General features: G+C 42.4%; 1 protein-coding gene across 3 annotated transcripts; it reads left to right on the top strand.

Moving 5' to 3' along the window:
• Nucleotides 1-661: 661 nt before the first annotated feature.
• Nucleotides 662-23,128, top strand: LOC142502815 (kelch-like protein 28). Of its 3 annotated transcripts, none has more exons than XM_075614348.1 (5): nucleotides 662-799; nucleotides 12,897-13,795; nucleotides 19,074-19,517; nucleotides 20,595-20,803; nucleotides 21,779-23,128. In XM_075614348.1, the coding sequence occupies exons 2-5, from the start codon at nucleotides 12,897-12,899 to the stop codon at nucleotides 22,003-22,005; spliced, it is 1,779 nt and encodes a 592-aa protein (XP_075470463.1). In that variant the 5' UTR covers nucleotides 662-799; the 3' UTR covers nucleotides 22,006-23,128. The 3 variants fall into 3 exon arrangements, with proteins under 3 accessions (XP_075470463.1, XP_075470464.1, XP_075470462.1); XM_075614349.1 differs by lacking the exon at nucleotides 662-799 and adding an exon at nucleotides 9,784-10,043; XM_075614347.1 differs by lacking the exon at nucleotides 662-799 and adding an exon at nucleotides 10,071-10,303.
• The last annotated feature ends 394 nt before the right edge of the window (nucleotides 23,129-23,522 follow it).

Raw genomic sequence — 23,522 nt, 5'->3', positions numbered from 1 at the left:
AGGAGGTTACAGTAATCAAGACGGGAGAGAATGAGGGCCTGAGTCAGAGTTTTAGCAGTCGAGCAACAGAGGAAAGGGCATATATTTGTTATATTGCGGAGGAAAAAGCGACATGTTTTGAATGTGAGGGGCGAATGTGAGAGAGGAGTCGAGTGTGACCCCCAGGCAGCGTGCCACAGATTTATTATTAGTGGCATTATAGAATAAGGTGACATTAGTGGACATTAATCAGTGTCACGTGATGTGATTATAACGCATGCGCAGTGCGCTGTTTATGGGAAACCCCGCAGTAACGCTCCCGCGCTACAGTAACTGCACCTCAGCCCGGGGAAGCCACCGCTACCATGGTAACAGCCCGGCCCCGCCCTCCTCCAGCCGCAAGGAATCAGGCGCACGCTGCCGCGCAAAGCATGCTGGGAGTTGTAGTCTCAGTCTATCTCGGTGCATAACTCCTGGAATGAGCCAGGGCCAAGATATTAAGAGTACAAGTATTTGTATGTAACTTAGGCATGCTGGAATACTAATTTAACATGAATAAGTATTTTCTGCTGTGATTATTTGGCAGTAACCCCGCCCCTGCCTCATGTTATTAGCAGAGCTCTCCCCCCAGTACCTATTTGTTTGCTTCAAACACCCCCCCCCCCCCCCGAGGCCCCGGTACAGCAGCCGGAAATGACGCACCGCACTGCACTCTTGGCGACTGACTGGAGGCCGGACGTTACGCACCGCGCTGTGTTGGTGACTGACAGGAGAGGGAGGCCGTGACGTGTCTCGGTTCCGCTGTTTCCGAGTGACCCAGGTAACGTCCCTCACCCCCAGCATTGTATGAATTACAGCATGTTGCTACTCACCCCCAGCATTGTGTGAATTACAGCATGTTGCTACTCACCCCCAGCATTGTGTGAATTACAGCATGTTAGTACTCACCCCCAGCATTATGTGAATTACAGCATGTTAGTACTCACCCCCAGCATTATGTGAATTACAGCATGTTAGCACTCACCTCCCCCCCAGCATTATGTGAATTACAGCATGTTAGCACTCACCTCCCCCCAGCATTGTGTGTTACACAGTTACAGCATGTTAGTACTCACCCCCAGCATGATATGAATGACAGCTTGTTCGTACTCGCTCACTTCCAGCATTATATGATTTACAGCATGTTAGTTCTCACCCCCAGCATTATGTGAATTACAGCATGTTAGTACTCACCCCCAGCATTATGTGAATCACAGCATGTTAGTTCTCACCCCCAGCATTATGTGAATTACAGCATGTTAGTACTCACCCCCAGCATTATGTGAATCACAGCATGTTAGTTCTCACCCCCAGCATTATGTGAATTACAGCATGTTAGTACTCACCCCCAGCATTATGTGAATCACAGCATGTTAGTTCTCACCCCCAGCATTATGTGAATTACAGCATGTTAGTACTCACCCCCAGCATTATGTGAATCACAGCATGTTAGTTCTCACCCCCAGCATTATGTGAATTACAGCATGTTAGTACTCACCCCCAGCATTATGTGAATCACAGCATGTTGGTACTCATTCCCTTCCAGCATTATACATGTGTGTATTACAGCATGTTAGTACTCACTCACCTCCCCCCCAGCATTGTGTGTATTACAGCATGTTAGTACTCACCTGCCCCCAGCATTGTGTGTTACACAGTTACAGCATGTTAGTTCTCACCCCAGCATGATATGAATGACAGCTTGTTCGTACTCACCCCCAGCATTATGTGAATTACAGCATGTTCGTACTCACCCCCAGCATTATGTGAATTACAGCATGTTAGTACTCACCCCCAGCATTATGTGAATCACAGCATGTTGGTACTCATTCCCTTCCAGCATTATACACGTATTTTAGACTTGCTGATTATAGCATATTACTACTCACTCCCCGCATTATATTCACTTTATCATGGACTTAACCTAAACATTTCTTTTCACGAGCCCTCTCTTCTTGCCTGACCATCACTCTACAGTAGCATCTATTTATAAAATGTTTTACCAGGCAGTAATACATTGAGTTACTGCTCGTTTTCCTGCATGTCCTGGCCACAGTTATGATAACAATACATGGTTACATTAAATGAATAGGATTATACATATTTAAAGACGTTGCATGAACAGTTAAAGATGTTATGGGCGTGTGTAACGGTAACAGACCAGATTAACATGTGAGACAATTGTGAATAAAAGAAAAGCGCAAAAATATTGCTATGCAAACAAATTAATCAAATGAACAATGTGAAAATAGAGCATAAAATGAATCGGGGGGGGGGGGGAGAGAGGAATGTGAGACTGCTTTAGTTTTGAAAGAACTTAGATTGGTGGCGGTTTTGAGAGTCTTTGGTAGATTGTTTGAGGTGTGAGGTAAGAGAAGCGGCAGAATACTTTGAGCCTTTGAACCGTCTTTTGGAGTCAGATCTCAGTTGACAAGTGCTGCGTGTGGTATGGGTGAGGAGCTTGCTCAGATACGGGAGTATCTTGCCCAGAGAGTATTTGCCCAGAAAGTATTTGAAGGCAAGACAGGAAAAATAAACTTTGTGCCTAGACTCGAGTGATGGCCAATCTTGTTCTTTGAGCATTTCGCAGAGATGTGTGTTGTAGTTACATTGGAGGATAAAGCGGCATATTGAGTTGTAAATGTCTAGTTTGGGGTGCTGTTCCATATACTATGTCCCCATAGTCTAAAATTGGCATTACCATATGCTGTGCTAGGTGCTTTCTGATCAGCTAGCTTAGGGAGGATTTGTTCCTATAAAGTACACCTAGTTTGGCATAGGTTTTAGATGTCAAGGTATCAATATGCAATCCAAATGTTAAATAGGAGTCAAACCATATGTCCAGGTATTTAAAACTAGTGACGGGCTAGAATTGGTTCTGATCTGTATCTATTTTATTGGTAGCTTTAGAAATTTTGCGCTGGTCCCAATTACCATTGTTAGTCTTGTCAGTGTTTAAAAAACAGTTTGTCGTGAGAAATCCAGTTTTCAAGTCTCGAAGAATCAGATTGAAATGTGTCCAAGGTCAGAGTCTAGGGCTGTTGTCTATAAGATTGTCATCCGCATACATGTGCATTGAAACTTCCATACAAGCGGTAGGTAGATCATTAATGAAGACTGAAAAGAGTAGAGAACAGAGCCTTACGGCACACCACAGGTGACATCCAAGTGGTTGGAGTTAGAGCCAATAAGATGAACATGTTGGGATCTAACTCCTAAGAGTCAAACCAGTTTAAAGCTGGTTTCCTTACTCCCAAGCACTGGAGCTTGTTTAACCAGATAATGTGATCAATAGTATTAAAAGCCTTTGCAAAATCTAGGAATGTTGTCCCAGTTCCATTCTGCACTGGATCTCATTGCAAACTTTTAGGAGGGTAGTTACCTTGGAGTGTTTTAAGCAAAAGCCAGGTTGGAGTTGGCTAAGGAAATGTGTCTTGGTATAGTAATTCCTTAATTGGGAGTGGACACATTTTCCCATGAATTTGGATAGTATTGGGAGAAGAGAGATTGACTTGTAGCTTTTTTTTTTGTCCCCACTTTCGGTTTCTAAGGATCATATTCATGGATGTCTTTTTGCCATGCCAAATGGTAACTTATTGAACAATAAAAAAAGGTTTCATGTTAAGTGAAAAATATTTCTGCTTTTAGGAAGTACTGCATGCTAAGAGATAATGGGGAAGGGCAGGGTTGCAGACCTGTCTGAGACGTGAACGTGCTCACAAGTTATATTTTTATTTGCTGTACGTTGGAGGGTTTTTGTCACTTATTTTGCCCACCTTAACTACTATAATGTGTGGTTGAAACCGATCCAAATTTTACATTGCAAAGCTAGTATAACCAGCCTCAAACTAAGATCCAAAAGGTGAGAAAGCGGTCTGTGTAGGTTTTACGGACTACGTACGTCTGTAACCCCAGGGTGCTGAAAAGCTGTGTAATGCGCCAGGCAGAAGCTTATAGGGGTTCCATGTTAAAATGGATATGAAGCAAAGGGTGACACTGTGCTCTTCTGCATGTCATTTCCCAGAATCCCTGGCTGCATTGTATGCTTGGAGATAATGGGGAAGGGCAGGGTTGCAGACCTGTCTGAGATGTGAATGTGCTCACGTGGTATTTTTTTTGTTTTTAGGAAGAACTGCGAAAGTAGTTTTTGTAACATTTGGTAATGAAATGCTTCTTTAAATACATTGGCATGTAACAGCTTGAAAGATTAGTTCGTGGTAGCTACTTTCTCAAATGTTCTTGACTATAGCTTTGTGTATTTGAAAATGTATAGCTATAGCCTGTCTGTATACCCGTCAGCATGCTCATTTCCAGTGGGATTTTAACATTTCATTTAGCAATGTCTAAAAAAATAAAATTAGATTTGGAAAAGATGTCCATATAAACAAAAACGTTAGTTTATTTTGTTTTTACATTTTACCATACTACACACTATGAGCTGGTGTCTGTTTTCCCGGCAGCAGGCTCTATAACCACCTCCCTCTCCTTTTATTTCTTCCAGATTATGGTCACTCGGAGGCCCATATTCACTGAAGGATGCAAAGCTTTAGTACGCCTTGACTCATATCCGTGACCCTTTAGTGAATCTGAGCAAGCGAGTGCTGGTTAAGCGTTAGGGTGGCATATTGGCATTAGAATAAGTGTTAGGCTGGACAAGTCTTTGGATGAACAGGTGCCTTATTTACCCGCCTCACCTTTCAGTGATATGACCTCTTGCTAGCAGCATTTGAAATGTCTAATGTACTCCAATAGTCAACAGCACTTGGCATACATTTTAATTTAATTAAATGCCTACTGAAGTGCTCTGAACTCTTGTTGTTATGCCTCGGTTTGACAGAAAGGCCACAGTTTATTGCACAAGTTACCCATCTTTTATATTTCTTTTGCCATTGCAAGGTGTGCATGAATACTGCTTCAGATTCCTCCTGCTGACAGTAAGCAGGCTTGATGAAAAAAAGTAGAATGTAATAATTGGCAACATTATGATAATTAGCTGTTTTAATAGAGGGCTGTATTATTAGGGTTTGTAGTGTCCACTTCAATCTCCATATGGATGACAGGGCTTCATTATTATATATTTGAGAGTTGTGAACTGTATTTCATCTAATAAAGTGACGGTGCATAATGAATTTGCAGAGGTGTAAATTAGTGTGATTGCTACAAAATAAAACCTGTTATGTGGGTGGTGCACATGAATTGACTTAATTGTGAATCCAAAAGTAGAGTTCTAGGAGGCCTGGAGAAATGTGTAAATGTGTTGCAGAATGTAATCCTTTTTTTGATAGAATAACAGTAGTGTTCGCTGTATATGTTGATAAACACAAGCTTTAAACTGCTGAAATCTGTGCCTTATTATAACACACCTTCATCTCAAGTAGATACTTTCTTTTCAGATGCCATGAGTGCTTTGGCCATTAAAAAGGTTCATGTTTAAGGGAACACTGTTCCATAAGGGGACTGAACAGTGGCCTATTTTTTTCATGCCTAATAGTCATTTACAACTATATCCCTGCCTATTAATTTCATATTATTTGGACTGACTGTCTGTCTGATGCACATACTGAGGGACATGAGTTGCAGCAGTGGCGCAAAATTCAATAAATCGTTGGTCAGATAACTTCACATGCTGCTTTTATCAGGTGAAATGGAACATGCAGTGTCGTGCTGCACCAAGCCTCTTTTCAAGCATACAAAATGGTGTACAAATGTGGTAGTTAAATGATATAGAAATGTCAGCATCATTAAAGGAGCCGTCCAAGCTGTGGTGTGTGTTTTTTTATTTTTATTTATTTTTTTTTAAATATTTTAATTCTCTCTCTCTCTTTCCCCCCCCCCCCCCCTTTTTATAATGTGCATTAGTACAATCCACACAAGTAATTAGTTAAGTTGCCGATCAATCAGTGAAGATTCTGCTCGGGGGTTCATTAAATGACAATGCAGCAGAAGAGGACCAAAGATGCAAAGTTCTGTGGGGAAGATCATGTGACCAGGCATGAACCCCTCCCCACTTTCCAAGTAACCAGTTCTTTTTTTTAATGCAGCTGGTTGGGACACATCCAATGTGATCATTCTTCCTCCAAGTACAGTATAGAGATAAATAAGAAGTGTAATCAGTTAGTGCTAGGACCTGCTAATGGTCATCCATTGAAGTGGCTTGCAGGGTTAAAATGTTTTGACCAAAGGGTTTAACTAAATGACCCTTCAAGTGATATATATATAGCTCAATAACGCGAATCCGCTTATAACGCGATGCAAGTGTGGCTCCCAATTTTTGTATTTATGAATACGTTACAACACGATTTTTGGTATCTTAAATACTTTATTGTACAATGCATACAATTATACATTATTTCTAACGGGATCCACTTATAGCGCGATGTGATTCTTTGGACCCCAAGCACAGCGTTATAAGGGGGTTGAGCTGTAGGTATTTCACTGTATATTTTTGTCATATTGGATGTAGCTCTGGACTAATTTTTTTGTTGTATACATTTAACCTCGCCCAGTAGCACTCCAATTGACAATTATATACATGTATATATTATGTGGTAATTTGGGGGGTTTCTTAGAGCTTGCTGGGTATCTGTGTGCACTTAAAGGGTGAGCATTGTAAAAATAACTGGGTGTACCACAATTAGCACATAGATTTATAAACGGGATGAAAAACAAATGGTGCCTTTGTCTCCACATAAATCAAAATGGCAGGTGGCATGCATTCTCCGACATTGGCTTATCCTTGCAAGTAAACTGCTTTTTTTTTTTAAAATTCCCTCTTCATACAGATGTTCTAAGAATCTGTTTAATAAATTTATCAAAGTAGTAAGACCAACTTCTTCCTTGAGAGCTTTTCTTGTCTGATAAAAATATAAAATGGTACATAACCATTGTAATTCGGTAATCAAAACACCCTATACCGTCCACACTACCTGATTTCCATTAGGAATTTCTATACATGCAACTCTAATTTTGTACTTTATATACTGAAATGTCTCCGTGACATGTGTTCTGTTGGACTAAGACCTGATGGGAGAATACCAATTTGCCATTAGCAATATCATGAAAGATACTAAAGCATCTAGAGTCCCAGTTGAACGACATTTTAAAGAGGCATTATATAATGTAAATCGGCTGATTTTTCAGTTTGTCGATCGGGTATAGGAGAGGGGACGACAGACACTACTGAAACACGAGCTTTGGGTACGTTATCAACCCTAGGCATGTAATGGGAATTTGATTATGCCTTGTATTTTTGGAGTGATTTTTGACTGTATTGGGAGGAGCGGCTCAGTGAGTACAGACACTGACTGGCACAGAGTTTGAGGGGAACCTGGTTCAATTCCCGGTGTCGGCTCCTTGTGACCTTGAGCAAGTCACTTTAACTCCTTGTGCCTCAGGAACCAAAAACATAGATTGTAAGCTCGGCGGGGCAGGGATTGTCTGCAAAATGTCTCTGTAAAGCGCTACGTAATACTAGCAGCGCTATACAAGAACAAACAATAATTATTAATACTGTATTTTGTGTTCCTCTCCCTTCCCTGTGTATTGGATCGTTGTGTTAACACACTCTTTTTGCATTTGTTGTTCCACATACAGTATTTAGTATCCATGTTTAATTTATATCTGTTGGTTGTGGTAAATCCAGTTGTATCTATATTTTATGGTGGTTATCACAATTCTCAAATACTAATGATTTTTTTTCCTGATTTTTCAATCCACAGAGGGTTTCTGTATTTTCTTGCCTTTCATTTGGTGTTCATTGCTGGAAGCATTTCCTTGAGATGAGACTGGAAGTAGCATGTGTACTTTACTTGTGGGAACAGGCCTGAAGAAGGGAGTCCCTCGCCAAAAACGTTGTCCCCCTTTATTTAAACTTTTTTTTCCTCCTGTTTAAGCTCCTCCCTCCATTCACCTTTTTTTTGTTTTGCCCTTTTATATATGAATTTTCAGCATATTTGATACTCACTCGTATCCTGCATGGGTTGATAAGTATCTGTATTTGTACTTGTGTATATATTTTTGGTGCATTTTTCTATCATTCGTGATCGTATAGACATGTTGTATATATCTAATGTGGTTTATACTTGTGGATGTTATTTATTTATCTTTAGTCAAGCAGCATTATTACTGCATTTGTACACCATTTTGTATGCTCGTATACGGTTCCCACTATCTCGCCTAATAACAGAAGCATGTGAAGTTATTTGACGATTTTATAAAATTTTGCCCAAGTTGTTGCAGCTCTTCTGCTGTAGTACAGTAGTATGTGCTTTATATTATACACATCTGGAATCCGTCTTTTAGATGTGCTACTAACATGTACATTCACTTTTCCTGCCATACTTGTTCTGCTTTTTGATATTTTTAAGTCTAGCTCAGCGGTGGCCGACTCCAGTTCTCAAAGGCCACCAACAGGCCAGGTTTTAAGGATATCCCTGCTTCAGCACAGGTGGCTCAGTCGTTGACATTGAATTTGGTCGTTGACTGAGCCACCTATGCTGAAGCAGGGATATCCTTAAAACCTGTTGGTGGCCCTTGTGGACTGGAGTTGGTCACTCCTGGTCTACCTCATGGTCTAATGTAGCTGGTAAAGAGAGACTACATCAGCCTCCACATACGTGTTCATCTTGGTTATTTGCTTCAGTGTACTTTTTAATGTTTTTCAATGTAAAATGTCTTTCTTTTGTATAGAAAGTATATGGTTTAAACAGCACTCTAAGAATATAGGGGAGTAAATAAGACTGGTGCACGGGAACCTGGAGGGACCCTATTCCCTCCCAAAGGACAATATAGAACAAGAAATGGGGGGTTGTACCCAGCACTCAAATCAGAAAAATAATGTAAATGAGAAATATGTTATAAAGAGATTTTACTGTGATATTGCCACAATATGACCACACAATATGTTTAGATAATCGCAAAGGTCAGCAATATACGTACAACAGTGAGTAACCGCAAATGGAGTGGGAGAACACTGGATGGGGAAAGGAATAAGGAAAAGACAAGGGAAAAGGGGGAGGGATCAAGACATAAGGGGGGCAACATTTCGGGGTGGGATGCCCCCTTCTGGCCCGTTCCCCAAGATTTGTTTTCAAGGGTACTTCCTTTAAGTCCGATATGGACGGTATCTCCCACCACACTGAACAACTAAAAACAAAATACACAATATGACAACCTATAAGATAATCTAGGGATCCAAGAGTGGTCACTAGTAAATGTATGCCCAAACGAGGCTAGTGGCAATTAGACCAACCAACTGTAGAGCATCTCTCAAGGATAACCGGTAATTAGCAGAGAACCTCAAGCAACAATGCTATATAAGCCAACAATGAAGGGGTTAATTAACAAAACTGCTACAGGCTATGGAAGCCAATAATATCATAGAATTAGAGTCAGATAGGCATAAGGTATAACCAGCACTGAGAGGCTCAAAGGGATTACGTGCACCCAGTAGAAGAATTGTCTCAGGAAGCAGCACTGGATACTCTGCAGGTCACCTCCTAGTGCAGCTGATTAACTGAATCTAAATACCAGAACTTTGTGATGTCACATGGGCGTGGATCCTGCCGAGGAGCATACTGATGGGTCCATGGTAGTCATGGGGGGGGGGGAGGGGTGCCCTTGCAAACCAGGCAGGAAATGAGGCTGTTGATAGTTGAAGTGTCCTCATGGCAACCTCTGGTTGCTAATTGGCTCCCTGTTGTGATGTCATTAGCTGAAACCAGCCAATAGGAGCAAGATACCCACATTGCAATTGAATGTGATAAATGTGATGCCAAGGCAACCAGGGATGCCGTGGTAAGTCACGTGGACCGGGCTTTGCAAACTGCCCAAGCAGGGAAATTCCCGTCAGGCTCCATGTCGGGAATACAAGAACAGGAACCGATTCTGTTCGGCAGAGCTCTCAGTATGTCACGGCAGCAATGCAGGGATGTAAGAAATAGAAACACACAGGGAGACGGCATTAGTGAACAAATACTGTGTAAACAGATATGATGGACCCAGAGATACCCAACTAGGAGGCTAAGGTGCAGAAACTTATAAGATATATAGATGGATGATCTCAAGGCATCTTGGTACATTAGTATGGTATAGCCCCATAGTGGATTATAAATTGTACAATAAAGAATAGTGAACAGCTCAGTGGAGAACAAGCATAAGATAATCCGGTAAAGATATGTTGCCTTTATGTGCATATAGAACAGATAGGGCAGAGAGAGGTAGGATGAGACCAATGTATTCAAGGATGGATCACAAGGAAGGCGAGGACGGAAACGGAACAATCAAGGTATGTGGACAGATGGTTGGGCACATATTTCTTCTGTATAGGGCAATGGGACAATTTAGGAGGCAGAACGGTCTGTGGATAGAGCGTAAAAAAGATGTCAGTAAAACTATACTAGTCAAGATAGGCATCAAATGACTATACCATGAGCGTATTTCGATAAGGATTAACAAGGTTGATCCAAGAAGGATCAGAAAGAGACTCCAAAAGTTGCACTCGTGCCAGTGTATATATTGTATGAAATAGGGATTCAAAATATCCCTGAGATGTAATATCTCATAGAGGCAAGTCTATTCACTAATGGATTCATTGGTCAATAGACTTGCCTCTGAGATATTACATCTCAGGGATATTTTGAATTTCTATTTCATACAATATATACACTGGCACGAGTGCAACTTTTGGAGTCTCTTTCTGATCCTTCTTGGATCAACCTTGTTAATATATACATTTATTCCCCTATGCACATTGCAATCTTACATATACCTATAATTTAGGAATACTCCTGGTGAGAGGTTTGGTCACCTCTCTATTCAGCCTATTTTGATAAGGGTACAAGGTTTGCTGAACCACTAGCTGGGTCCAATTCAAATCAGAAAGCAGCTAAGGTCCAGTTCCTTGTTAATCCCCTCCGGGATCATCGTGTCAAGACGCCTTATCCATTTGGACTCCTTTTGCATAAGGAGCCTATTAATGTTACCACCACGGCGGCTTTTGGTGACCCCATCGATCACCTGATACCTCAGTTGGCTCGCATTGTGTCCTGTTTGTGAGAACTGATGTGCCACAGGGACCTCAAGATCATGCTTATGGCCGCGCTTATAGTGCTGGCGACTCGACGTCGCCTGAAAACAAATGCATTGCCGCCACGTGCGCTTATAGTAAGCGTAACGGTGACAATGCGACGGAGCGCCGTCGCGAAAACTGATAGCCAGCAAAATTTGATTTTTCAAGGCTGTCGCCTCACGTGACGGCCTTTGAACCAATCAAATGGACGGAAACCAGTGCGTCCGCCGCCCGGCGAAATATAACTTTTGCCGGTGGCGACGGTGACGTCACCCGTCGTGTCGCCGACGGCACTATAAGCACGGCCTATGGCATGACAGCCTTGTGGCAGGTATGGCAGGCTTGTGTCATAATAATAACTAGTGGTCACTAGTAAATGTATGCCCAAGCGAGGATAGTGGCAATTAGACCAACCAACGGTAGAGTATATCTCAAGGATAACCGGTAATTAGCAAAGAATCTCAAGCAACAATGCTATATAAGACAGTAATGTAGGGGTTAATAACAAAACTGCTACAGGCTAAGCAAGCCAATAATATCATAGGATCAGTGTCAGATAGGCATACGATATAACCAGCACTGAGGCTCAAAGGGCAGTAATGCAGGGGTTAATAAAACTGTCGTTTTGTTATTAACTCCTTCATTGTTGGCTTATATAGCATTGTTGCTTGAGATTATCTCTGCTAATTAACGGTTATCCTTGAGATATACTCTTCAGTTGTTTGGTCTAATTGCCACTAGCCTTGTTTGGTCATACATTTACTAGTGACCACTCTTGGAACGCTAGATTATTTTATAGGTTGTCATATTGAGTATTTTGTTTTTAGTTGTTCATTGTGTTGGGAGTTACCGTCCATATAGGACTTAAGGGAAGTACCCTTGATCACTGATCTTGGGGAAAGGGCCAGAAGAAGGGGCATCCCGCCCCGAAACGTTGCCCCCCTTATGTCTTGATCCATCCCCCCTTTCCCTTGTCTCTTCCTTATTCCATTCCCTTCCCCCACCCTGTGTTCTCCCACTCAATTTGCGGTTACTCACAGTTGTACATATATTGCTGACCGTTGCGATTATCTATACATATTCTGCGGTCATATTGTGGCAATATCACAGTAAAATGTCTTTAACATATGTCATTTACTTTATTTTTCTCATTTGAGTGCTGGGTATTCCTCCATTTCTTTTTCTATATTATCTTTCTTTTGTATGTGTGCAGAATTTCTTAAACATGGGTGTATTTGTACTTGTTTGGTTTTCTCACAAGAAAGTCTAAAACCAATTAAATAATAAAATGTCTATTAAAGCCGTTAAGGGGAGTAATGAGGGTGGGCAAAGAGTCGCAGGAGGAGGAAACAAAGGATGGTGGAGTGCATAATTCTCTGGTCCTTGTGGCTGTGCTATGTTTTCAAGGGACAGCATCTGTTTTCTTTCTTGCTGCTGCATGTTGTATCTCACAGAGCTGCCAGGCGCTCCCCTACTGCCTCCCTAACTCTCTTCAGGTAGGCCCCATATAGACACGGGCACCTTCTGCCTCTCTTCTGTCCGCGCGTCTGACAGCTCTGTAAGAGACGGCTCTACCTGCAGCAGTTGCATCTCTGACGCTTGCCGTGCTTTCTTTCATTACCGCATTATTTTTATAGCACTGGTATATTGCCCATCTCTGTCTATATATGAAACAAATCTTATATGGGGTCCTGGTGTTTTTAAGTTTAGCACATTTTTTAAATGTTCTTTTCTAACGTATAATTCCCCCCCCCCCCCAAGGATTTGCGTGTCCTGTAGTAGTAATAGCTTATTTTCTTGCTCTTCACAGATGGACCAGTCCTCTCAATCCTACATGCTTGCCAACTTAACCCATTTGCACTCGGAACAGCTTCTGCAGGGCCTGAACCTCCTACGCCAGCACCAGGAGCTCTGCGACATTGTCCTCCGAGTCGGCGATGTTAAGATTCACGCCCATAAAGTGGTGCTCGCGAGCGTCAGCCCTTACTTCAAAGCCATGTTTACCGGAAACCTTTCAGAGAAAGAGAACTCGCAGGTGGAGTTTCAGTGTGTGGATGAAGCCGCCCTTCAGGCCATCATTGAATATGCCTATACAGGAACAGTCTTCATCTCTCAAGAGACAGTGGAGTCTCTTCTTCCAGCTGCAAACCTCCTTCAGATCAAGCTAGTGCTGAAGGAATGCTGTGCGTTCCTAGAAAGCCAACTCGATCCAGGCAACTGCATTGGGATTTCCCGTTTCGCCGAGACTTATGGTTGCCATGAACTATACCTTGCCGCCAACAAGTACATTTGCCAGAACTTTGCAGGCGTTTGTCAGACCGAAGAGTTTTTTGAGCTGACAAATTCTGAATTACACGAAATAGTTTCCAACGACTGTTTGAATGTTGTGACTGAGGAGACTGTCTTTTATGCGCTAGAGTCATGGATCAAGTACGATGTGCAGGAGAGGCAGAAGTATCTGGCACCGTTGTTTCACTGTGTCCGACTGCCATTGCTAAGTGTCAAATTTGTCACTAGGTTGTATGAAGCAAATCATCTTATACGCGAGGACCACACATGTAAACACTTGTTAAATGAAACCCTGAAATACCATTTTATGCCTGAGCACAGACTCTCCCATCAGACGGTGCTAAAGACGCAACCTCGTTGTGCTCCTAAAGTGCTCTGTGCAGTGGGAGGCAAAGCTGGACTGTTTGCGTGTCTGGAGAGGTACGTTTCAACCCCAGTATGACCGTCATACTGCAGCTTGTTTAAAAGGTTTTATAAAACATACATTGTAAAGGTTTTTTTTTTTTTTTTTTTAAATGAATGTTAAGTTAGAGAAGCATAAAATATTTTTTTCTAAATCCATTTTGAGTACTGTCCCAGTAGCGCATTGCGACTGTAAGTAATTCTGGGCTTTTTTTGTGAAATGTAAATTTTTTTTTTTTAATCCTGCAACAGTGCACTTTTTTGTAATGTTCAAAACTGGTACAACGTCCTTGGTAGGAAATTCGTCTCAACAGAGCAGATTCTGCACAACAAAGACAGTTTGTATTTTGACCAACTTTCTAAATCCTTTTTGTTCAGCATCCTCTATGGCAGGGGTGTGGAAACTGGGGGGCGCACAAATTTGTAAGAGGAGTGCCACTCTTGTAGAGGCCCCGCGCAACACAGCGTCAAATGGCAATGCAACGTCAGATGCTGTAGAGCAGGGGGGGCGCAAGCAGGTTGGAGAGCAGGCAGGGGGTCGCGACTTGAAGTTTGTGCACCCCTGTTCAATGGACGGCATAAAATCTGGGATATAACTCCTCCTTATAGCTGGGGTAGGGCAAGAGTTCTAATGCAGGTATAAAGCAGGTGTGGCCTCATCTCTGGTCAGTTATTCTTGTCCTATATAAGTTTCCCATTAATTTTTTTTAGTTTGTATTTTTTTTCCATTTATTTGGCATTGTGGATTCAGGCTTGCCTGTTTTTTCTCCTGAACTGGCTGCTCTAAAGCTGTTCATGGGGGAAGGACCAGCTAAGTACCCATTTCATGGCACCCTTTGGCTGTGCAGAAGAATTAGGAGCCAGGCGCACAGGGCTGCTCCGTTTGGTCTGGGACGCAGTATTCCTCTCACACAGCCTTCACCACGTGGTCCTGGCATCCCAGAGAGGCCACCGTCCACTCTGCGGGGCCTGCTAATGTCTCTTTCGGTCATGTTGGAAGCCTGGATAGCGCATAGGCAGGACAGCCAGGTATGTAAAAGGTGGTGTTGTAGTATGTTTATTTGCACAGTATTGATTTACTTCTTAGCAAATTGAATGAGCTGCATCTGCCTGTAGAACTCGATAGCTTTCCAAGTGGCTACTCCCAGCAACTCTAGCAGCCTGCTTGCCACCTCATTGTTGACCGCTTTACTCAGCTCACTACCATTGCCTTGCTTAGTCTGCTCTTCCAAGCCGCTATTTTGGATCTCTACCCTTAAAGTGTCTGCCTCCTCTGCTTCAGGGGACCGGAAATCTGAGCAGCGGGGAGTCTCTGGCTACTAAGCCAAAGAAAGCAGCTGCAAAATCAAAATATTGTGCTACCTGTGAGGCCAAGTTACCAGCCTCTCATCCTAAAAGGCTGTGCACTGATTGTGTTAGGCTGTGTCCATACAGGGGCAGACAGCGCGGACGCGTCCGCACTCTGAGCGATCAGACTGCCTAAAGGCAGTGATCGCGTCTATACAGTGGGCGCGTGCGCGTGGAAGCGGGAGGGGCGCGCGATGCGCGTGAAATCGGTCAAAACTGATTTGTCGCGCGATATGGTGGTCACGTGAGCGGTTCGCCCAATGAGGGCGAACCAGCTCCGTGACGTCACTAGCCCGCCCATAGACACGCCCCCGGACGGCGCGTGTACTGAGGCCAGGGAAAGCACCCGCTTTCCCTCGGCCTCCGCACAGCTGCAGTGTCTATGGACCAGCCTTAGAAACATTTCGGTAGACGCTCCTTCAGCTTTAAATAATTTTGACTGCATTAAATCCTTTGCAAAATTAGAATCCCAGACTAATCTCAATCAGCTGGTTTGCAACACCCTGCAAGACCTGCCGCCCAGAATAGCAAAGGTTGTGGGTTTTAATCCTGTTGGGCCTAACATTGGTATCTCACAAGCTTTTTTAGACTTGTCAACTCGATATACTTTGCATATTTCATTAGTACTGTATATCTTTCAGGTACCTCGCGTGTGCTACTTTTAAGCAGATTTCAAGAAGACCATGTCATTTTAAAGTTGATTCAATTGAAAGATTGTTTAGAATATGCACAGTGCATTAAACATTGAAGACCCTAAGGAGAAACTCTGGATCTTGGATCAACTCCCAGGAAAACTGCTAGTTTATTCCAGATTCTGAGCCCCATTCAAAGCACTATCAAATCCGAATGGAAATTAGTAGGATGTGGTAATGTGACAAGACACTCTACTAATATTTACACATTCCAGGAAGAAGACTGCAAGACGTGGAGTCATCCTCCTAAAGTGGACGTGGCAATTACACAGCAAGGCACATGACCATCCCCTTAGAAGATGGTTCTACTGTTAAAAAACAACAACAATGGAGCTACTTGTTGAGGGTGTGTTGCGGAAGCAATACACCACTCTAGGAACGACTTTGAAACCAGTGACTGCCATGGTCCGTATATAGAGATCGGTGAGACTGGGTCTCTAATTTAGAAGGCATTAAATCACAGACTTCCAGACAGAGATTTAGTTGCAAAAAAATTTGCACCTCAAACTCCATTTGATTTTTTGTGACACAGATCCATGGATGTCACCCAGCTCACAGCAAGATCCTCAGCATATGCAGTAGCTGCCAGGAGGGCACTGTGATTGAAACCTTGGGCAGCAGACATATCTTCCAAACTGAAGTTCTTATCCCTGCCTTATAACGGTTATCTTTTTGGAGAAGCTTTGACTGGCATCCTTACCAGGCTCTCTAGCACCAAGGGTTAATTCCTGACACAGCAAAAAAAGTCAAGAACATCATCCTTTTTGAGACCACCAAGATGTAGTTTTCAGGAGGCCACAGCCTTGAGACCAGGTAGACCTTTCAGCAGAAACTATGAGCAGTACCAACTTAACTTTAGCCCAGATAAAGCGGGCTGAAGAAGCAGAGCTTCTGAAGGTTTATCGACCCCAGTGGGGAAGCATATGGATGTTGGGGTTAGACTGGCAAAGTTTCTCGACCGTCGGGTACATACTACGGAGGATTCCTAGATCCTTCAGATCATAGAGCATAGTTATGCCCTAGAATTTGTAAAGTCCAGGCAGGCTCTTCAGGGAGTCTTGCCCACCATGAGACCTGAGCAAAGCGGTCGAATTAAGGTAGGCTGCTGTTCAGGATCTCTGGCTCAACTCCGCCTTTCAACCGGTACCGCAAGATCAACGCTGTCAGGGCTTTTACTCTACTGTTTTTGGTTCCTAAAATCAGGTTGATTCCAGTAATAAACTAAAGAGGGGTCAAACATTTTTTCATAAGGATTCGACACTTCAAAGTGGAGTCCTTATGGGCGTTCATGTCAACAGTAAAAGGCATTTTACTTGGCATTGCTCTGAGATGCAGATATCAATATTCTGATTCACCAGGCTTATCACAAATTCCTCCGCTTTAGTGTAGAAGGCAGGCACTTCCAGTTCAAGGCCTTGCCGTTGGCAACAGCACCTCGGATACTCACAAAAGTGATGGCAGTGACGGCAGCAAAACTTTGACAAACTGGAATATCTGTCATGTCTTATCTAGACCAGCGGTGCGCAAACTGGTGGGGCTGGGGCGCAAGACTGACTGCGGGGGGCGTGGGGTTTACAGAGGCCCAGCGCACTTCCCGAAGGCACTTAAATTAAGTGCAGGGGGAGCTGCAGGGCCTCTGTACACCAACTTACCTTGGCTCCGCCGGCTTCTCTCACGTGTCGCCATGGCAATGCGGCGTCATTTGAGGTCAGACGTCATGACGCCGGAGCGGGGCGCGGAGGTGAGGGGACCGCCGGCAGGGGGGCGCAGGGAAAAAAGTTAGGAGTCTGGTCTTCACTTCAACAGCTTTTGAACCTCCAAGTTACCTATCCATTAAAACTCGCCATCAAGTCTGTATTTCTCACAGCAATCATTACAGCATGCAGAGTTGCAGAATTGCAAGCATTATCATGCAGAGAACCGTATTTCCAAATTCATCAGGATAAAATTGTGACATTTCCTCACTTTCATACTAAGGTGGTATCCCGCTTCGCTATGAATCAGGATATTGCAGACACTTCTTTTTGGGTTATATCTCGGCTGGTGCGAAATTAGGAAGGAAGGTTTTACGAGCTGTAATTCCGGAAGCTATTTAGGATGTACCCACTATTTAACTGCTTTGGAACATCCCAGATGTTAATGCTGCCATAGATGAAGCCATAGAAAATAGGAAATATACCTACCTGTATTTCGGTTTCTTAAAGTCCTCTATGGCAGCCTACTTCCCTCCCTTATTTTTTCTCTATTTGTTCATTTTAGCCTCTTTATGAGTTTAGATAACCGACCAGGGATGAGGCTACACTCCTTAATACTTGCATTAGAAATCTTGTCCTACCCCAGCTTGGAGTTGTATCACAGATGTTATGGCCGCCATAGAGGACTTACAGAAACCGAAAGATCGGTAGAGATTATATATTTCCTATGTTTTTTGGGGGGGGGGGGGCAGGCGGGAGGGGTGGTGTTTTCCAGAGCTTTTAATAACGGAGCATAAATTGCTTCATATAGCAGATCAAAGGGACTAGTCAGTTTAGTCCCCACCTTTTTAAGATACTGTATTTGAGGGAGATTGGTCTTGAATGCAGTTAGGTGGATTCTTCTCTGTCTTAAATACCATTAAAGAGATCTATTAGATGGAGGTTCAAAGTAGGGGAGACTTTCTTTATAATATAGTCTAGTAATATGATTCCAGGCCAAACGACAAATCTTCAAACCGATAATGGAAAATGCTACCTCTTGATTTCTGATTTTTAAAGACTCATGAATCATTGTTTAACCTGGGCAAACTGCAAGACCCCAGAAAATCATCCATAGAACGTCTAACCTTGGATGTATGTGAATTTTTTTTCCCGCCATAAAGAGTAGTCAAGTAACACATGAATTCTCTTGAAATTATAACTGGATTATGATATCTCGCATAAGAAAGACAGCAAGCACTCCTGTGGGCCTAAAGAAACCAATGTTGACTACGATCAATGTTTTGGTTCTCACATGGACCTTTATCAAGATTTAACCACAGTGTACCATAAATGCCTCCACCCATGTGGAGTCAGAAATTGGCACCAAAATGCAGCAACTGGCTTTGCCTAGAAACACAACGGAAGTAAAGAAAATAAAAATTAGAAGAATTAAAATGACATATTTTCTTAATGTAATGTGTATGAATTTGAACCAGAATTACCGTGTGTGTGTGTGTGTGTGTGTTTCTGTTCTGCTTGTTAGTTGTGACCTACTTTGAAGTATACTCTTGTTGCTTTCAGTATGGAGATGTACTTTCCTCAGGATGATTCCTGGATAGGGCTGGCCCCACTTGGCTCCACTCGTTATGAATTTGGACTGTGCAGCCTGGACCAGAAAGTGTTCGTCGTCGGAGGGATTGCAACTCACATTCGACAGGGCATCAACTACAGAAAACACGAGAATTCTGTGGAAAGCTGGGACCCGGTCACAAACACATGGACATCGGTTCAAAGAATGAATGAGTGCCGGAGTACTCTTGGAGCAGTTGTTTTAGCAGGTGAACTGTATGCGTTAGGAGGGTATGACGGACAATCATGTTTACAGTCAGTGGAAAAGTATATTCCGAGGGTTAAGGAATGGCAACCAGTGACCCCAATGATTAAAACAAGAAGTTGCTTTGCTGGTGCTGTGTTGGATGGCATGATATATGCCATTGGTGGCTATGGCCCAGCTCATATGAACAGGTACGTTGTATCTCTTGCAAGTGTTCAGAGATATAATGCTCTGCGGTGTTATGATTTGTCAGATGTGAACAGTGTAAAGCTTTGAACATTTTAATCCACATCAGGATTAAAGTCCAGAGACTCAGAATCCAGAAGGCACTATAAATATGAGGTCATGGTAAAATGATCTGTGCAAATGAAGAGCTGCATTCAGGAATATCAGAAACTTTACACTGAGAGAAGACCTGGGTCTATTCAAGGAGAGAATGTTACATAATCTGGATGTAGTTAGAGCATGTAATTCAAATTAAAGTCTCAGAATAGATTAGAAGTTAGGAATGACGGCAAATATTAAAATCTTATTTTATGTGAACTTCTCATCCCAATAAGTAACTTCTGCTGTCTCTTAGCTAGCGTATGTATGCATGCATGTATGTATGCATGTCTTTATTTATATAGCACCATTAATGTACATAGCACTTTACAGCAGTAATACCCGTGACAATCATATAAATAACACACAAAGGGGAGAAGTGCTTCAGACAAAAGTACCATTTAGGAAAAGGAGTCCCTGCTCCGAAAAGCTTACAATTTAATTGGTTGGTAGGAAGAACGTACAGAGACAGTAGGACGACGTTCTGGTAAGTGCGTCTGCAAGGGGACAAGGTTTATGTATGAGGTGTCATTAGCCATGGAGCTACCCATATGCTTCCTTAAGCAGGTGTGTTTTGAGGTGGGTCTTAAAGGTGGATAGAGATGGCGCTAGTCTGATATTGAGGGGAAGGGCATTCCAGAGGTGTGGGACAGTCGGTATATACTGTAGCTCAGGAGTGGCAAATTCCAGTCTTCAAGGGCCACCAGCAGGTCAGGCTTAAGGATATCCCTGCGTCAGCGCAGGTGGAACAATCGGTGGCTCAGTCTGACCAGAGTTGGCCACCCCTGCTGGAGCTAGACATCAAGATGTAAAGCAGATAGAGGGGAGATTTCAGGAGATAAATATGCATTTCCTCTTACGATTTAAAGTCTCCATTCAGCAGTAAATACAAGCAGATCTCTATTTGGAACACAATCAAACTACATTCTTCTCTCTCTTTCTAGTGTGGAGAGATACGATCCTAGTAAAGACTCCTGGGAGATGGTTGCTTCAATGGCTGATAAAAAAATTCATTTTGGTGTCAGCGTTATGCTGGGCTTTATCTTTGTAGTAGGTGGGCACAATGGAGAATCTCACTTATCAAGCATTGAAAGATATGACCCTCATCAAAATCAGTGGACTGTTTGTAGACCTATGAAGGAGCCCAGAACAGGTAAGATCTAACAAAACAGATGTTAAGCTGTGACATGATGAGGATAACTATTTAAAGTCGAGACAAGGTTTGAATGTTTAAATGTCATAGGTCATTCCAAATTATGTATCATCTAGATCCGAACTCCAGTTATCAAGGACCACTAACAGTGCAGGTTTTACATATACCCCTGCTTGTGCACATGTGGTTCAGTCAAAATAATTGGGCCCCCTGTGCTAATGATGATATCCTTAACCTGAACTGTGCACGGGCCTTTGGGGGCTGGAGTTTGGATCCTCCTGATATATTTTTTACTTGGAGAGAGAGGAAAATAACTATTGATTTGGCTGTCGGCACAATGCCACTTATGTGTTTGGAATTTGATTACGGTATATGTTTTAATTAAAAATAAGTTCCAACCAATGCAAAAGAAAAATAGCAATGTGGAGATTAATAAATATTAACGGATAAAGTAAAAAAAAATGATAAAGGGTTTCATATCCAGTTGACTATCCTTCCCAAGGTGAAATATCAATACTGTATTTACATTTTTCCCTAAATATCTGATACGCTGATTTTAAGGTCACCAGCTTTCTATACATGTCATTTTTAATTTTAACTACACCTCTGGACTTTCTGCTGACCTCAACACTGTCACCATCATGTCCAACTGCAGAATAATTGCATGACTGCCATGGCCACATCTCCATGTGTTTAAACTCTAACACAGACAACTGCTGAGGGAATATCAGCTTGTATGATGAGCAGGCCATGTGCTTTATGCTGGGGCACTAATGAAATGAAAAAGAAAACAAGCCTTTCAGTCTTAAGGTGGCAAACGAGCAATATTGCTTTTTTTATAGACTGAATCTGAGCATGTTCATGTCACTAGTCATATTTCACATCATTCTTTGCTTTAGTTACATGGACATTGCATACACGTTGGTGAGGATAATGCAATACAAGTCTCATTGTCTTGCTTTTCCCCCTTAATAGGAGTTGGTGCAGCCGTCATCGATAACTACCTCTATGTGGTTGGAGGTCACTCGGGGTCATCATATCTGAATACTGTACAGAAATATGACCCCATCTCAGACACATGGCTGGACTTGGCTGGTATGGTATACTCCCGATGTAACTTTGGTCTAACTGCCCTCTGTGTGAGCACAAGGACTATGTTTGATAATAGAGCTCTGCATGAGGGGATGTTCAATTCTTTGTGAGCCGGAAGGTGTGGCGGTGCAGTGGAAACTTCTTCAAATTGGATCGTCTTACTGGGCCTGATGTTGGTCTTCAAAAAGTTAGAAGACTTGGTCACTCATTAAAAATCCGTGACTCTTCTAGCATGCCAGCATATCCCCGAAACTACTTTAATGTGAAAACATCTACATTCATTCTAAATCAGCGAGAACGAGAAAACAACATTCAAAAAAGTGAATTAAAAAAGACTGTGCTGATAACAGGCCTTCTCACTTTTAACTCAAAAATGGCAAGTCTTTGACATGAAAATGCAAAGTGTATGAAAAGATGTACTGTACAAGTATGTTTCGGAAATCAGTTACATGTGTTGCTGAAGTTGGGGGGAATCACTGTTACAAATACATGTGCATGATTACTCAAAGGTAATACTGAAGTTAAGCAACCTGTGGCACACCTTGGGAAGTGGCACTCTGCCTTTGTCATACTATGAGTCTCATAGAGCAGCATTGAAAACATTCTATCATTTTAAGCTTCGATGATGTGCTTTTCTGTTTAACTCTCTTAGCATGGAAAGTGTGAGCACTTGTTATGAGTTGGGATAGGGGGTGGCCAACTCCAGTCCTCAAGAGCCACCAACAGGTCAGGTTTTCAGGATATCCCTGCTTCAGCACAGGTGGCTCAGTTTTCGACTGACAATATGGAGAACAATATGACCGGTTGAGTTTCATGTGACTTCAAAATAACAATTGTTGATTCCCTAATCTAATCCACCTTTTTCAGACTGTGGAACACCTTTGTCCCTACCAGATGGGAAACATGCAGTATGCTGGGCTAATGGGCACGAGACTTTCTTGTGTGCATTTTGTGATGATATGGACATGCCTTTTTGTATAGAAACAGAATTAAAACCGTGCTTCTCAATGTTTTTTTACAAATGGTTATGTAAAGGGCTGCGTTCTTCCTGTAACAAGGTTTGTAAATAGTAAATGTCAGTTTATTGCCTGCATACTGTTACGTTTTGAAAGGGTTGAGGGCTGGGCGTGGTAATAATTCTATATTTACTGTAAGGGAGATCCTTTTATACAGCTGTATGTTACCAATTGGATTCAATCAGAACATAAATAAAATACACTTTTTTTTTAAAATTCCAGTTGTAGGATGTATTTCTGTGTAACGCAAACCCGACACCATACGATTCTAGTGAGTAAATAAAGTAGGCTTCACTGTACACGGTACAGCACAGATAAGACGCTTGTGCATTTGCATGTTTCTTCTACAGGTCCCTTTCCCAAACCTGCTTTATTCACCTCATTGTCACATCATACAGTAAGTGGTTCAACTGCACACCAAGGATTCTGGGTGATAACATGCAAATGAGCACCTGGATTGTCCCTTTTCAGCTTCCTGCCTTTGATGCAATTATATTGATACATTTAAAGAGCAACGGTGTGTAGACTCTTGATTCGAAACAAGCACTGCAAACTTTAGAAGAACATGGAAGGGAGATATGTACATGGCAGTACTCTGCCCATTCAGACTT

The sequence above is a fragment of the Ascaphus truei genome, chromosome 9, assembly GCF_040206685.1.
Source record: "Ascaphus truei isolate aAscTru1 chromosome 9, aAscTru1.hap1, whole genome shotgun sequence".
In the NCBI taxonomy this organism is placed as follows: Eukaryota; Metazoa; Chordata; class Amphibia; order Anura; family Ascaphidae; genus Ascaphus; species Ascaphus truei.
The sequence above is the reverse complement of the archived record's forward strand: the minus strand, read 5'-3'. Positions and strand labels throughout refer to the sequence as shown.

Coding starts and splice junctions, on each gene's coding strand:
- LOC142502815 (XM_075614347.1), top strand. CDS start 10,193: ATGTTGCCTTTATGTGCATATAGAACAGATAGGGCAGAGAGAGGTAGG. Junction 10,304..12,896: donor ACGGAAACGGAACAATCAAG/GTATGTGGACAG, acceptor TGCTCTTCACAG/ATGGACCAGTCCTCTCAATC. Junction 19,518..20,594: donor GGCCCAGCTCATATGAACAG/GTACGTTGTATC, acceptor CTCTCTTTCTAG/TGTGGAGAGATACGATCCTA.